Source organism: Nannobrachium achirus, assembly GCF_963921795.1.
Source record: "Nannobrachium achirus genome assembly, chromosome: 9".
Classification (NCBI taxonomy): domain Eukaryota; kingdom Metazoa; phylum Chordata; class Actinopteri; order Myctophiformes; family Myctophidae; genus Nannobrachium; species Nannobrachium achirus.
Window position 1 is genome coordinate 22,578,760 of NC_137818.1, and position 18,203 is coordinate 22,596,962.

The following is an 18,203-nucleotide window of genomic DNA, read 5'->3' on the forward strand; positions in this document are numbered from 1 at the left end:
CCATCACACCACACCGCACACCAAACATGCACCCACTCACTCACACCACTGACATTAAGGCTGTGTTCTTACATCAATTATTTTCTGTTAATCCTTACATTCACGTGTGACTCCTATCTGTCATAACAATACAGGTACAGTATGACATTACCCTGAAAACACCGTTGACAACCACTGTCTCCTGTCTCTCTACCGCCCCAATGAGCATGCATGTGTACTGTACAAGATAAGGTAGTGGACCTTCATTCCAATACGTAGGTAACCTCCAGCAATCGGTTCTTAAGGTCCTTGAAGTCAGGCCTATCGTCTGCCACAGTGCTCCAACATTCAACCATGATGTCGTAGACGAGCTTAGGGCATTTGTCTGGAGCTGGCATCCTGTATCCTTTGGTGACCTGCTCGTACACGTCCTGGTTGGAGTATGCTGTCAGAGGGGAGAGAGAGAGAGAGAGAGAGAGAGAGAGAGAGAGAGAGAGACAGAGAGAGAGAGAGAGAGAGAGATTTTCAGGACGGGATACCAATATCATCAAATTTGGAGAGATCTCCTGGTTCCCGGAAGTAATTTCTCTATCTTAAAATCGCCTCATATTGGAATAGTGGCAGCAAAAATAAACAAACTGTCTCTGCAATATTGTCGGGGAGGTTACTGTATCCTTTACAATAGTCAGTCACTCACATTTGATACAGTCTGTTTCGGGCAAAAATGTAACTAATTTGGTGACAGTAACATTAGAGTTTTCTTGCCGTCAGTTGATTCTTCATGTCCATATGATATGTAAAAGCATGTTGAATCTTTTAAAATACATTTATATTGTGAGTCTGGCATATAGGATTTTATCCTGTTCCAGAATAAACAATAAACTTCAATATGAGTCAAACCGCCAAGATCATTTGTTTATTTTTGGAACACGGCACACAATATGAAGTCTATGGGTGAATGTGAATATGAATTCATAATGTGGAGAGAAGAAAGCTCTATATACCGGTATAACTGAAGCTTATAAATGGGTTTTCTCTCCTGAATAGATGAAACTGATTATCCACCTGGAAATGTATTTTCTGTATATTAAAGAACTGGAGCGATGGGGATAGAGCTATTTAGTATTATTATAACAATGAATCAACAAATCAATCAATGAAACTATCAATCAACCTGGGTAAGGTATGCCTCCGCAGGTGACGATCTCATAAAGGAGAACTCCAAAGGACCAGACGTCTGACTTGATGGAGAACCTGCCATGGCTGATGGCCTCTGGAGCGCTCCATTTATAAGGGATCTTCTTGTCTGCTGTTATATAGAAGGGCTCCTGGATGGGATGAATGCAGGAGAGCAGGTGAGAGGGAGTGACACTGAGACACACACACGCACGCACGCACGCACACGCACTCACTCACGCACGCACACACGCACGCACGCACACGCACATGCACGCACACGCACGCGCACGCACACACACACACACACACACACACACACACACACACACACACACACACACACACACACACACACACACACACACTCTCTCTCTCTCTGTGTACTCCCCGTACACAGTAAACAGTTGTAAAATACACTCAGTGTTCATTTAACATTTGAGAGTGTACAGATGTAAACAACATGCTCAGAGTAACGATTGGATAAATGAACACTGGGGATTTTACTGTACACTCCTCCACTGTTCCTTACCTTAATAATCCTGGCCAGACCAAAATCTGCCACTTTACAGATGGAGTTCTCTCCCACCAGGACGTTGCGCGCGGCCAGATCTCTGTGAATACTGTTATGCTCTTCCAGGTATGACATCCCATCAGCCACCTGGGCAGCCATGTCGATCAGGGACACCATGTCCACATGCTGTCCCTCAGGGCCTGAGGGCCAAGGATGAGAACCAGTAAAAGTCAAGCAAGGACACTGGCACAGGTCACTTTTAAGCATTTCCTTGCTCACAGTATATTTGAATTAGATGTTGATAACCTGTTAATAACACGTTGATTACAGTGCACACAGATCCTTCAAGAACCGTATTGATTTTGTACTTTGTAGAGAAAAGATTGAAAGTGTGTGTAGAAAGTGCATTGTATCTGTGAGCTAATAGTTTGTGTGGAGTCACACTGCCCTCTACCGGCAACATTGGTGTACTGTTGCTATAGTATTAGTTGTGGGCTCGCCTGGAAGGCGAGCACACGTATGTTATCTTCATTATTTATAGTCAGTCAGTATCCTCAAAACTTTGGCGCGATTCATCTCTTAAACGCTTACACCTTTCAACACCATTCAAATTTTTATGTGTTCAGCTTACTGAGGACACGTGTGCTTGTACTTTTGGTTTTGAAATGTTTGTAGTATAAATATAAAAAAATAAAAATGTTTAACTTTAAGCACCCAATGCATTTCCAATGGGTTTAGTGAGTGGGGACAGAGTGGAGAGAAGGATAATAGACCCATGTTTATGTTAAGGCGCTGTGGCTGCAGTGTTCACACTTCAGATATGCTATCTATATCATTGCGTTCACACAGGTCTGCTCTCTGATTTGATCCAAATGTCTAAGCTGTGTGATGTATAAAACTATAGTTATAGTTAAAACTATAAATAAATGTCCCTCTCCACTCTACTGATTACACAGCTGTGATCAAGAATCAAGTCCGGGCGATGGGATGTAAATCCCATAGCCATATATCCTAGAGCCCGCAGGTACAGTCAGCCATATTAGTGGTTGTTGTTGGTTGTCAGGGAGATATCAAAACCAATGCATTTCCAAGTCAGATCCACAAACACAATAAAAGCCATGCTCCACTCCTCAGTCTGGAGTGGCCACATAGAAGAACGCCTTGGTTATAGACATAGTGGAGGACAGATGTGATCTGGGATTGTTAGCCTACAGTATATGCACTCAATATACTCCACTACAGTTGGAGTCCATTTGACAGTTGCTGGTTCCCAAACACAGAATCAAAAATGTAGATCTAGAACACATAGAATATGTACAGTACAGTAAGGTTCAGTAGAGTACAGTAAAAGTACAGTAAGGTTCAGTAGAGTACAGTAAAGTACAGTAAGGTACAGAAAGGTACAGTACAGAAAGGTACAGTAGAGTACAGTACAGTAAGGTACAGTAAAGTACAATACAGTACAGTAAGGTACAGTAGAGTACAGTAAAGTACAGTAGAGTACAGTAAGGTACAGTAGAGTACAGTAAAGTACAGTATAGTAAGGTACAGTAGAGTACAGTACAGTAAGGTACAGTACGGCACAGTAGAGTACAGTACAGTATAGTACAGTAAGGTACAGTAGAGTACAGTAAAGTACAGTACAGTAAGGTACAGTACAGTAAGGTACAGTAGAGTACAGTAAAGTACAGTAAGGTACAGTACAGTAGAGTAGAGTAAAGTACAGTACAGTAAGGTACAGTAAGTTACAGTAGAGTACAGTAAAGTACAGTAAGGTACAGCAGAGTACAGTAAAGTACAGTACTATAAGGTACAGTACAGTACAGTAGTGTACAGTAAAGTACAGTAACGTACAGCACAGTAAGGTACAGCAAGATACAGTAGTGTACAGTAAAGTACAGTACAGTAAGGTACAGTAAAGTACAATACAGTACAGTAAGGTACAGTAGAGTACAGTAAAGTACAGTAGAGTACAGTAAGGTACAGTAGAGTACAGTAAAGTACAGTATAGTAAGGTACAGTAGAGTACAGTACAGTAAGTTACAGTACGGCACAGTAGAGTACAGTACAGTATAGTACAGTAAGGTACAGTAGAGTACAGTAAAGTACAGTACAGTAAGGTACAGTACAGTAAGGTACAGTAGAGTACAGTAAAGTACAGTAAGGTACAGTACAGTAGAGTAGAGTAAAGTACAGTACAGTAAGGTACAGTAAGTTACAGTAGAGTACAGTAAAGTACAGTAAGGTACAGTACAGTAGAGTAGAGTAAAGTACAGTACAGTAAGGTACAGTAAGTTACAGTAGAGTACAGTAAAGTACAGTAATGTACAGCAGAGTACAGTAAAGTACAGTACTGTAAGGTACAGTACAGTACAGTAGTGTACAGTAAAGTACAGTAACGTACAGCACAGTAAGGTACAGCAAGATACAGTAGTGTACAGTAAAGTACAGTACAGTAAGGTACAGTACATTACAGTAAGGTGCAGTACAGTACAGTACAGTAAGGTACAGTACGTTTCAGTAAAGTACAGTAATGTACAGTACGGGACAGTAAGGTACAGTACAGTAAAGTACCGTAAGGTAAAGTACAGTAAGGTACGGTACAATACGGTACGGTACAATACGGTATGGTACAGTAAGGTATGATACAGTACAGTACAGTACAGTACAGTACAGTACAGTAAGGTAAAGTACCATAAGGTACCGTCCACATTATGTTTTAATTTTATTTTGATTTAATTGTCCATAACGTTAAGTTCATGTAATAACACTGCTTGTCTACATTGTATTTCCATTACCATTTTACGTCAGTAAAATGAAAGAGAGCATTGCCTGGGACCTTGACACTTTTTACTATTATTTTTTTGGTTGGAAGCGAGCCCACACTGTTTCGAAGGAACAGTATTTCTGGTTTTTTATGTTATTATTATTGTTTGTATTTTATTACAATTACTAGTGCTGCTACAATGTTCGAGGAGCCTAACAATAATATGTTTAACTCTTATGTACCTGTACACAATCATAAATATCACCTTGAACTTTGAGATACAGGGCCCTATTTTCGTCCATGCTAAACCCCTTATCCCTAAACTTCTTTAACTTTTTTTTACTATTTTAAAAAACATTTTAAAATGGTTTAACTAGCTGATCTACATCAACAGGTTGTGAGCTTGTAGATCGGCTATTAGAAATATTTCAAAAAGTTTTTCAAAACAGTAAAAAAGGAAAAGAAGTTTAGGGATAAGAGTTTTTAGCGCGGATGAAAATAGGGCCCACAGAATATGGTATAACCCCTGAAAGTCACCTGCTGTATGGGATGTCTCTAGAATCAATACCATTACAGGTTTCTAGAACCACACATGTACTGTACACACGCACGCATGCACGCACGCACGCACGCACGCACACACACTGCCCTACCTCGGAGGAAGTGGAGCAGGTTTCCTTTCTCCATGAGCTCGGTGACGATGTAAAAAGGGGAGGAGGAGGTGCAGATGGCGAACAGAGAGAGGAGGTGACGATGGCGAAGTCCTTTCAGTATCTGAACCTCTCTCTGGAACTCAACATGGTTTAAATCAGAGTCTGGAGAGGGAGGGAGGGTGGGGAGAGAAAGAGAGAAAAAAATAGAGAGAGAGCGATGGGGAGAGGGAGAGAGATGGGGAGAGGGAGAGAGAGAGAGATGCAGATGCATATTAACAGTCCTTAATATGTTGTTTCTGATGGGACCAATATGCATCATCGTGTTGCACCTTCACTACTAATACAGAACAGTACAGGAGTACAGTACAACTTATTATGTATGGGCAGTATCATACTGTATACTAAACAATAGACAATTCTTTTTTCTTTATTCCACGATTTCTGTAACCCATTTTTTTCACCCAGTGTCAATTGTCTAATTTAATCCCAGGTGCCACACTCCCTCTGCCAACCTGAGGAGAGCAACGGACTGACCTCATGCTTCCTTCAATGCATGAGGAGTCCAAGGCACTTCTTTTCACCTGACAGGGGGGAGTTTCCCCGGTTGGATGTATAGCGAGTGGAAGGAACACGTTATTATTATGCCTTGCTTTTAACCTTGTAGCACTTTGAGATTCTTTGAATGTAAAGTGCGTTATAAATAAAATGCATTATTATTATTATTCCAACCAGTTCCTTTCACCTCTATCAGGTACCCCGGCTGGCCATGGGGAGGCAGTATAGAGACCAGGATTACTGCATGACTTTTGTTACGAGGAGAACAAGCAAACGCCACACAGAAAGGCCCTTTGCCATCCCCACCTAGGGTACGGGCACTGATGACGCGGACGAGAGAACACACCCCCAGCGCCCACAGCGTCCCCAGGGAATCGAACCCAGGACCTTCTAGCTGTGAGGCAACAGCACTACCGACTGGGCCACCCTGCCCCTACCAGCAGACATTTCAAAGCAAGACAGGGAGGACGATGGGTGTTCCATCACGGTATCCACGTTGAATAACATGAATGAAATGTTGTGCAATTGCTAAACCAAGCCAGACATCTCCTTCCTGCACTGTCCTTCATGGATCATCAACACAAGGATGCAGTGACGGCCGGCAGGGGGGGCTAGCGGGGCGATTGCACAGGGCGGGTGAAGGCCGTGCAAACATAGATCAACAGTCCACTCCTTGTCTGTTTATATCAGACCGAATACAACACCACCACCTGGTGGTAGGTAGTGATAGAGGCTGGCAGCTCCAAGCAATACACTCCGCCCCCCCCCCCCCCCCCCTCCCCCCCTCGTGATGTCATATCCACGCGCCAGTATTGAAATTGAAAACAACATCTGAAAGCATGGATTTCTTCACTACTTCACTACTGTGCGTGACTGTGAAACAACCATTTCTCCTGCAGCCCAAGGTAAGACAGTCAGATCATGCTTTTATAAACCCTATTATATTAAGCCCAAAATGGTTCTGCCGCCGTGTAGAACCGAACTGATTTTAACTTAAAAAAATGCATAATTTGCCCGCAAATATCCGATTTTTCCGGCCGCGCTTTGCGCGGCCATAGGGCGGCGCTATACTACCTCGCACAGGGCGCAATATACGTACGAACCGCCACTGCAAGGATGAAGTGACTCCGGAATGTGGAGGATGAAAGCTAGCATGTAGCCTAAGTCTACATTTACAACTGTAAATGCACACAGTGGCCTTACTAAATGGATAGTTGTTGCGACTGAAAGTCGCATTATTGCGACCGAAGGTCGCATTATACCCTGAAAAACCTTGTAGCTTGTCTGTCCGTACAGGAAGTGATGTCAGTGTGATGTCAGTGAGTCACAGTGATGTGGTACAGAATGACTCATATATGGGCATAAAAAGGATGTCACGTGACATCACTTCCTGTACTGACAGTCAGACAGACAAGCTACGAGATTTCTCAGGGTATAAAAGTCCATATATGGTCATTCCCAGAAAAAGAAAAAAAGCTTTTATGTCCATACATGGAGATTTCTGATGTCATAAATTCCAGGTAGAAAATGAGAATGTTAGGGTACCATATATGGCACATATTTGGAGATCCACAGGCATTAAACCAAGCGCCCACACCCTAGGTGGGGTTGGCGATAGGGCCTTTCTGTGTGGAGTTTGCATGTTCTCCCCGTGTCTCCTAGGGTTGTTACCCTCACAAAAACATGAACAAACTCCCCCCAGAATGAAAACAACTAGAATCGTCAGAGAAACGCTGTGGTTGGCCAGATGGCCAAGAATTGGCGCGAGAGGTCGCATGTCACCCTGAGGTCGCAAGTCACCCTGAGGTGTCTTACTAGTTATAGTTATATAGTTATAATGCTCAGTGTGAATGGCTTTTAGGAAAAGGTTTTGTGATGTCAGCATGCTGACAGACGGTCAGAAGGTGGACGGACAGACATTCTGTAAATTAATAGTTAGTCAGTCAGCCCCAAATATGGTAAAAAAAAAGGGAGCATGCCCATATATGGGCATGGGACAAGGACTGACCGATACCTAGAGATCTTCATATGGGCATATTGGTCGGAGCCGTGCAACGTAAGTGTGACCGAACTCTAGAGGTTCGGGCCGCATAGCAACCTGAACCTCTTGTTTTGCGGATTTTTTTACAGCCAAACCTTTGTACATAATAATAAACGACAATGAAACAAAGTTTTGTTTTTGTTCAAAAGGCATACAGGTGGGAGGCCCAGAAGGAAGTAGGCACTGAGAATAGGGCACAGCTGCCTGATGACACCATAGTCATTCTTGTCAGTGGTTCTATTACTACTAATTGACTTTGAAAACAGGGAACAGAGATAAGTCAAACTTATCCACTACTAACTGAAATGTCTTTATGAGCCTTTCGGGAAGCTCTACTGACCCGCGCAAACAATGCAAAACAAAGTCCAGCTATACTGCCACACAGGTTCAAAGTTCAGCAACTATGTGTGATAAAACTGGGTTAATATAACACATGGCTTTGAAGTGTAACTGTAAGCCTTTGAAATATTTATTTTAATGTGGTAAAGATGTATGCGCTTTGTGTACAGTAGGGTGGTGTACAGTAGCTGAGTCTATGTGTCCTATATACTGACATATAAAGGATGTATATTTACACCTTACACATTTACACATACAAATGAACTGTAGTTATGATGTTGTCATGGAGGTTAATTAACACTAATGAGATTCATAGTATGTTGTGTCATCAGGCCAATGCCCTCATTTCACCCTCCACCTTCGGGTACCTACTACCTGTTGACCCGGAGCTTGCTCGCTCGCTCTTTTTCTCTCTCCCTTTCTCTCTCCCTTTCTCTCTACTTTACTGTTCAGTCAAACTGAATGCAGCTGAAATGTAGCCTGGGATGAAAATCTTTGTCGGGTTCCTGACCCGGTCGGGAGCGGAAATAACTTTACGTCATGTTGTAGTTTGTTGTATGATAGGCGATTCTAGCCTCTTCTATCAGGGGGAGCAAGACAGACCGAGTACTTGGCGCGCGTGTGTGAAAAAAAAATTAACGGTTTATTTTTTACCCAAATGTAACCCAAAAGAAAGTGCAAAACAGGTGCTTCTTTTTCTAGACACCATGAGCAAATTGATTTACTTATATTTTGCAGGCAGAGGCAGCACAAGACATATAAAGCCAAACATCAAGTTAATCATCAAGCAATCAAGCAATCATCCTTATTACACAATGAACTGCAGCCTCCGGTTTTTGGCACTTACATACTGATCAATTATTTGCTGCAGTTTAATTTCGTGTTCTTTCTCAATCTGTAAAATGCCTATATGGTGTTAATCTCACAGACCACCCATAGTGCCTGCTGAGTCTGCCAAGTTAACAACAGAAATACTTGCCCCTCCTCTCTTTTTGCGCATATTTTACAAACCACGATCACTGTTTTATTTAATAATTATAAAATAAAGTTACATTACAATTTTCTTTTTAAATAAAACAAAAATGGACGCCTGGTGGCCAGGGGGTGCAAGTGCACCCAAGGACACCCCTTAAAATCGCCTATTGTAGTCATCAGACTGCTGGAACCATAAGCCAGGACATATATAGCGTAGCCTGGGTGCCAGCCTGCTCGCTCCGTTCCGCAATTTGTTTTGTCTCTCCGCATCACAGTCTGGAAAGCCTTGTATCTCCAAGGGGAGGTGGGATATAGAAAGCGAGTGGAAACCAACCGTGGCTTCTTATTGGTCTGTGGTGCGGGGTGGGACAAATACACCAGTGTGTATTGGCTGTCTGATGACGTAGCTACCCTAACCCTACTCTCATTCGTTTAAACAACATCCAATCAGCAACGAGAACGACGTCGCCTACGTCACAACTGACGTTCAGAAATACGAGTCAACTGAATCATTTCCAGACTGTGATGCAGAGAGACAAAACAAATCGCGGTACGGAGCGAGCAGGCTGGCACCCAGGCTATATACTGTATAGAACACACCACTGGCTGAAATGCTTTCTTAAAAGCAGCTTTAACTACATGAACCCTCGCATCCTGATTCTGGGCATGTCATCAAAGGTGATCATTCAGCAAGAATAGCACATCTACAAGCTTCGAGCACATAGATTGGCTACTTTCGCTATTTGTACAATACAACAAAAGAATATGGGGTTTAGTGGTTAACATAAAAGATTACCGCTTTTGATGATCTTGATGGCGACGTTGATGCGGTTCTTCCAGCGCCCGCGGTGTACGTCAGCGAAGAAGCCGCTTCCCAACTGCTCCTCCAGGGTGAACTCCTCTTTAGGAAGCTCCCACTCATCCACTGTGGAGTGAGAGAGGTCCAGAGTGTGGGGCCGTCTCTGGTGGACCAGAATAGATATTAAGTTACAATGTCTGTGCATCAGTAGTGGACCATCTCAAACCGTCCCACCAAGATGCATTCCTCATACTGTATGTACTCAAGTGTATTATGTTTATAATGTAACAGTGAAACAGTCAACCTTGAGTCCATATTTATAACATAATGCAATGTGTTTTATCAGTGACCTACAGTATGGAGTGGTGCACATCCAATTAGATAAGATACTGTATAAAATGTATAGGCTAATTTAATAGTTGATACAGGAATGAAGTGGATTGTTTTATGCAAGTGTATTTTGTATAAGGCCAGAGTACACCAGAGTGATACAGTACAGCTGTAAAGTAGTCTGTCATGTCTATGTCTTTAACATAATCAGCATTCATGTGTTTCAAGTTTCAATTCAAGTGTACAATGTGTGGCCCTTCACTCACTTTATTGAAGGCAGTATGGCCCTCTGTAAATAAATCTTGCCCACCCCTGCCATACATACATACTGTAGATGAACAGGTTTGCCTATGTTATGTATGTATAATATATACATACACAATGTATGTACGTATACATAATATAGTTGTGCATACATGCAAATACAGACTGTACAGTACAGTAATATAGTATGTTGTGCATACACCACCACATTTATAAGAATGTGAGTCAACATGCACAAACATGAATATATGAGTGCAGCTAAATCTATGCATCCAAGTCCACACACACAGCTGTGCTTTGCTGTTACTGCAATATGTATATAAATATGTTATTCTGTATAGCAACAATCCTCAATAATAATGGACTCTCACTTCCCTCCTTCCTGTTCAGTTACAAGAGAATAGAGGAAGAAACATAGAAAGACACTCACATTCTCAGGGCCTATTTTAAGGCAGGCAGATTGGTGTGAGACGTGACTTGACCACGAAGTGAAGTGGTGAAGTGCTGCACTATAAATTTGGTATCAACAAGGACCACAATTTGTGCCTTCCGCTTACAACAAGGAGCATACACGGATGCACAGTACATGTGGAAATGTCGGCCCAATATTGTAAAAAGTAAAACCAAACTGTTTTTACCTCTGCAAACAGAGTTGAACAGAGTTTATGTTCTGTTGTCGTTTAGAAAAATAACTTGAAGAATACCCCGATTTGCATATAACTTGGTAGGAATGAACATTAGGCTACCACAAATAAATACTTCAAAGGTCAAGGTTACAATCAAGGTCACAGTCTATCTATCAAAATAACTAGAGAATGTATAGGTTGTTTTTTCAATGATCAGCAGCCTTCCCCAAAGAGATAAGAAAGTCAAAGATCAAGATCATTTTAATCTACTGTATGTTAATTTATTAATGTATTTATCTGGGACAACACACATCCTATATTAAAATTGACTTAAGGGAGGGAAGTGTAGGTGTGAGGAACCTCTTATGTTCATATAATTTGCTAGATTTCACCCAAAAAGAAATCATCAGCTGTCACTGGCCAAAATATATTGATTAAAGGAAAAAGAACATTCAGTACACAAGACACCAATACACAAAGCTCAGCATTATTAGTGGAAGTGGGCAGTAATGGCTCAGCCAGCTGGTAGAGCAGCCGTCTTGGAATCGAGAGGTTCCTGATTTGATCCCCGGCTACCCTCCCATGCTTGGCTGCGTGACAAAGTGTCCTCGAGCAAGTCACTGAACCCCTAACTGCTCCCGGTTTCCTCTGCCGTTGGTTACTGGCACTATAAGTGCAGTCCATTTACCTTTTCCATTTAGTCACGATCAAGGTCAATGATCAAGGTTGAGAATGGATTGGCGGATTTTCACAAAGCTATGGGAATAATCATCAGTTGGCTGCCCCGAGGAGATGATTAACGTTTCGATCGGACATGGTCACAATCAATCAAGGGCTGTGGTTGTTTACTTTTCGAAGCCTTTCTTGGTGTTAATGTTTATGTCATTTTTGTAACAAAACATGCATAATACAATGCCGGGACCAGCAGCTATAAACCACTCTGTCCACCCCCCTGCCCGCAAAATCTAATGTATTGGTAATTGCCATTTGCACGCACGCACGCACGCACGCACGCACGCACGCACGCACACACACACGCACACACACACACACACACACACACACACACACACACACACACACACACACACACACACACACACACACACACAGGCCTTACCTTCTTGCAGGGTTCCCCCAGTTTGCTGACGGTGCTGAGGTTGTTGGTACTGTAGAATTCTATCAGGTCAATGAGAGAGGTGAAGATGCGGCTCTGTTCTGCGTAGAACTGACAGCCCGTCTGGACGACCTTAAAGTGCTTAGCACGCCCTTCCGACTTCACTGCACACACACACACACACACACACACACACACACACACACACACACACACACACACACACACACACACACACACACACACACACACACACACACACACACACACAGAGAACGATGCATGGCTAGTTAGTTATATGATATCCAGTGCAAAAATGTAAAACACATCAGTCATATATGGACCACCTCTCTGGATCTCTCTCCCCCTTGCTTATAACCTCATATACCCTCCCTCTCTCTCTCTTTTCTCACCCCTACCTCTTTCTCTCCTACATTCTTTCTATCTCCTCCATTCTTTCTATCTCTGCCTTCTCCTCTGTCGTAGGCCTACCTGACAGTACATATCCCACGGTGTCTTTCTCGCTGAGGCGAATAAGGAAGGCCCCCTCCTGGTTCTCTGGCCTAAGCAGGTGGCTCTGGGCCTCCACGCGGTTCATCTTCCCAAAGAACCACCTAAAGAAGAGACATGAAAGTTCAGTTGGCCTCCTAAATGTTGCACTGATAGGTCCACTGGTTTGTGAGATTAGCTCCAGACAAACACACAGACCCTTTTATAGATGCTAGCTTCCTGCGGAGCCATGCTGTAAAAAACTAAAAAACTAAAAAGGTTAATTTACGACCATTTGACCCAAGTGTCTGTCGACAGTGTCGGCCCACGAAAATATACTCAAGCTAATTCTCAAAATGGAAAAAGCTGTTGCGGTTCATGTTCATGTTGACACTACTTTTGTTTGAGAATCCGTTATTTTTGCCGGTTGACAGATGCTTGTAAAGTATAAAACAGCTTTAGTACCAAGACTACTGCTACTAACACCACTGATTTTGCTGCAATCAATTAAGATTGCACTTTGTAAAAACGTGTAAAACTCAATAAACATATTGGAGGAAAAAAAAGATTGCACTTTATTGATCCCACAGCCTACATTCAGCCACCACGGCAGCCAAGATATAGATTGTACATACATTTCCAGAATTATCAAACACAATAAGAATTCCTTTGCATCATTACTTACTTGAATACCAAGGACCCCAATGGAAACAAGCCATAGGCCTTCTTGGAAAAATCCTGTATTGTACTTTAGGCTATTTCCCTATAGTATCTTGGTAAACTGTTAATAAAGTATTCAATCAATCAAACAATATTGTATCATTACTGTTACTGCCACTAAATCTAAATCTTTTTTGTCCTCAGTTTCCTCCCACAGAGACCACCAACATGAGATTATTTCTAAAGCCTGCAGTGTATACACACTCACGCACGCACGCACGCACTCACGCACTCACGCACGCACACACGCACGCACGCACGCACGCACGCACACACACACACACACACACACACACACACACACACACACACACAGTATACTGTATGGATGGAGAGTTGGAGAGTGCAAACACTGAACTGAAGTAAAGATGGCAAGAGATTCACAGATGTGGTCCCATCATGCAGCCTGGCTGGCTGCTCTCTTTAGTTAGCATTTCTTTCACAGACTTTGGCAGCCGCTGTAATTTATTCTAGGGCTGATTTGTTCTCCCACTGAGTCTGTCCCTAATTGACCCAAAATGTATAGATGTTGTCGTGGATTGAATGGTGACTGGCACCCACCCAAGGAGTTTCGCTGCCGTCCGGTGCCAGACATATAGTTGTTGTCAGTTGTTCACAGACGGACGGACGGACGGACGGACAGGAACAATGTTGAGCAATTGTTCCTCAACGTGCAAAGTTTCTCTGCAATTGGATGCTGCGTTCATGATTTGAGGCATTTTGCTCAAAACAAACCTCATCACATGAACAAAAATATAATATAGGCCTATCGATTTGCGTGATATTTAGATAAAATGTGAAGGACTAATACAAAAATATGAGATTTGTCATAAGCTACTGTGACAGAATATAGGCCTTCAGTGATATTCATCATGCAACCAGAAACATATTATTAATAGGATATAGGAACAACCACTAGGCTACTTCCCACTGATAGGCAGAAATACAGTCGCAAAATAAGAAGTTGCCAGTAATAATACAGTAATAATACAGTCGCAAAATAAGAAGTTGACAGTAATAATACAGTAATAGGCCAGTCAATCTGAGGTTTGACCCAAAAGAAATTGCAATAGTAATGGTTCAAGTTTTTTTTATGATACTTACGGTCATCCAAAAAACATGTTAAAGGTTTCCCATTATATTCTTAGTGGATCAAGGTGAATTCAGCGGGTTCAAGTTTGGGTCTAACTAGGGGTTTTCATGATTCTGAATCCATTCCAAGCATGTTTTGCACGAAATACATTCCTCTGGCTAAAACGGACCCCACAAAACTGAGCTGACCCCAGAAAGGTTTGAGGGTCAATAGCCAGAGGAATGTATTTCGTGCAAAACAAATGCTTGCAATGGATTCAGAATCATGAAAAACCCCTAGTTAAACCCCTCACATGCTACTTAAAGAAGATTTTTGGGGGTCTTTTTATCCTGTAGCCTACAGTAAGTGAAGGGACCCAATACAATGGGAAACTTTTAACATGTTTTTGGATGACCCTAAGGATCATGAAAAACCCTGAATGTTTACTATTGAATTTTATTTTGGGTCAGGCCCTTTTATAGCTTAGATTGACTGGCCTAAAACCTGTGTTTATTTGTTCACTCTCACTCACAGCCTCACAGGCTTAAATTAATACTCATGACAGGGTTTTACTACAGTATGAAGGAAGAGAGCTGCCGAGACCCGAGACAGGTCTGACATTATGGGAGGTGTTCATTGACATTTGTCATTATTTACACAAGATAGAGAATAACAGTAGAACTGGGTGGGACTGGGGAGGGAGGGGGAGGGAGAAGGGGAAAGATGGAGACCATAATACTCACGGTTGCGCATCCACAGACTCTGCTCTGGCTAAATAATTATTGGGTACGATCCCGGTGGCCAGGACGTGCCCGTTCTCGTCCACTTTCCGTGCCGTCCACCAGTCCCCGGCGCGGCTGACGACGTTGAACAAATCTCCCTCTTCAAATGACATCTCGTCTTCGTGCCTGGAGTCGAACGGCCACATCGCCGTGTAGATGTTGCTTTCCTGGACATTTCTGCGCTCCAAAGCCAAGTCCGGCGACTTTTGATTTCCTCCGTGTGAAGAATCCCCATCTCCTGGAAGTCCTGGCGAAACACGTCCAGCCTCGCTGGTTGCAGTTCCACTGCCCGGTTTGTCGCCGAAAAGCCGCTGCCACAGGCTCTCCAGACACGGGCACCCTTTACGCATAGATTCTCCCATGGAGAAGCATTAATGGGGACCTGTCTGTGTGCGCTCTGGCGCGCCAGGGCTCAACGCAACACAGGTCTGCTACCCCACTACACCTGTTGGACAGGACAGGTAGAGAATGGACTGGAATGGAATGGAACGCCTGGAACGCGTCCCAAAGAAGTGTTGAGGCTGTCAATGCAGTTCCACTTTGCTGACAGGGCACTTTGAATTGACTCCTTCAGGCAAAGTCTGCCAAGCCTGTTGTGGGAACTCCGCCTATAGTGGCGTCATAATTCTCTGACTGACTGACTGACTGACTGACTGACTGACTGACTGATCACATTCCAAATATCAGATAGGCTATACTGTAGGCTATCTTCCATATTTAAGGTAAAGGAAAAAAGTCAGTCTATCCTCTATCCTTACCGCCCCCATACCATTTATGTTTCATTGTGTTTTACGACAGTTTTTTTTTTCTTCTTCTGCATTGTAGGCTACTGTGTTTTATTTGTATTCAATGTTATTAAAAAAAGGTCCCCAATTGAAACAAGCCCAAAAGCTTTCTTGGGGTGTTGTGTTTATCCTTTTAGTTGACCTTGTATCAGTGAACTGTACTGTCATGAAACTGTACCTTTTCTTATGCAAACCTCTAGTCTTCAATCAATCAATCAATGTCCGCAATGATTAGGTAAGGCTATACCGTGTAGAGAACTTAAAGGAGTAGTTCAACTTCACCCCCAAAATGACTCACCCGGTCACCCCATGGAGACTCGAATCCAATGTGTGTGTGTGTGTGTGTGTGTGTGTGTGTGTGTGTGTGTGTGTGTGTGTGTGTGTGTGTGTGTGTGTGTGTGTGTGTGTGTGTGTGTGTGTTTTGTTGCATTCTCAAGACAATAATTTTATTATAATAAATGTACCCCCATTGATTCTATGGGGTAAATTGATTAAAATCGAATTACTGTCTGTTATGATTAATTCAAGTCTCCTCCATATGGTGAGTAATCATTAATCAATAGGAAAGAAAAGTAATTTAAACAGAAATGTGTTGAATATTGAATTGGGGAAAAAAAAAGAATAAAAACAATCTCAAACTGCTTGTTACATAGAAAAAAGACTGCCTAGAGCCGAGCGCCTTTTCTGATAAAAGGAATACTCATAGGCTATTTCTCATCTCTGACATGCTAATAAGATGACCTAAAAGCCCCGCTAGCGGCCCCTAGAGGCCATGCTACTTCTAACCAGGCCAACATTCCTTGGCTTGAACTGACCAACATGAAGTGAAAAGACAATGATTATTATAATATTTTGGGGGAGGGGGCATCATATCTGAAGTAGGCCTACTGACACATACAGGGTATATCCGCAAAATAAAAACGTTAAAGTAAATAACAGATGGAAAAAGAGACAAAACAGAAAAGTGGAAAGGTCACGGGTCAATCAAATGGGGTCACTATAGAGGAAAGGTCATGGAGTCACTACAAATTCCAGTTCAATCCAGATTCCAGCCGGCAGTTTTTGATGCATCAATGCAAGTATTGGACTAGAACAGTGGTTCTCAAACATGGGGTCTTTTGTGGGGTCCCCAGATGATTAGAATGTCTCACTCAACGGTAAACAAACCTACATAAGTGTATACAGGGTATCTGCACATTTATAAAGTGACAATTTAAGGATTTTCAAGACCGTTTTAATACCAAATTGTCAAATATTAAGTAAGCAAGAGGCGAACATCACACATGTAGATCTGCTATTTTCACAATATTTATCTATGGAACCGAGTCACGTTAAATGTAATACCTACAATTCCAAGTGCTTGTCAGGGTGGGGGTCCCCAGTTCAAATTAGGGTATTTTGGGGGTCATGGGCCTTAAAAGGTTTGAGAACCCCTGTACTAGAAGCTCACCTAACCAGATGATCAGAGATTTCTGCCTATACTGACACATCAGGTGACATCTGAATTCAATAGGGCCCAAAAATGGGTGTTAACAGTTCGGAATAAATACATATAAACATATAACAGCATTGCAAAATCATTGCAAATACTTTAGGACAAAGCAAGGCTGCTGAAGCACTGACATTAAAGTCAAATTCATGATACCTTTTGGCTCAGCAGCCTCTCTGGTCAAACAGACCCACTGGACTGAGGCTACAGGAGAGGTAAGCTGTGCATCACCTGGTGCCATAAGGGGAGGGAGATGAGCCAGTTGGAATAACACAGGGATATTACATTACGGAGACTAGTACTTTTCCAAATTGAATTTATAAATTGCAATGTGGACATGTAAATAACAAATATTTATAGCAGTAAGACTCCCTAATCGGGAGATAAGCGACCGTCAGGTCACATGCACAAACTTTAGAAGGCAATCGTAGCCAATCAGGAGGGAATATGGGAAATGGGACAGATACATGTTGATGACATGACTTTAGCGATACTGTGTACCACTTTGTGTGATTTTAGGCCAAAATCTGTAGGAGCAGTGTCCAAAAATGTGTTTTGCAAAGATCGGCCTGATGGTGGTGCTGAGAAATGAGGGGTGGAGGTTGTGAGTTGCCATCCAAGGAGTGGATGGATAGGGGCAACGGTGCCGGAGATAAGAGTAGGGCAAAAGTGTGACGTGACGGACAGACAGACACTTCCGCTTCATCGGCCTCCTGGTGGTGCTATAAAAG

The 18,203-nt window shown here is 42.6% G+C and overlaps 1 protein-coding gene across 1 annotated transcript; it reads right to left on the reverse strand.

Annotated features, from left to right (window-relative positions):
• Window positions 1-242: 242 nt before the first annotated feature.
• Window positions 243-15,560, reverse strand: ptk6b (PTK6 protein tyrosine kinase 6b; the record flags this gene model as incomplete). Its single annotated transcript, XM_080732623.1, has 8 exons — window positions 243-424; window positions 1,154-1,307; window positions 1,688-1,869; window positions 5,090-5,251; window positions 9,796-9,961; window positions 12,139-12,299; window positions 12,628-12,749; window positions 15,160-15,560. 8 exons carry the CDS (start codon window positions 15,558-15,560, stop codon window positions 243-245), a joined length of 1,530 nt encoding a protein of 509 aa, XP_080588749.1.
• Between the last annotated feature and the right edge of the window lie 2,643 nt (window positions 15,561-18,203).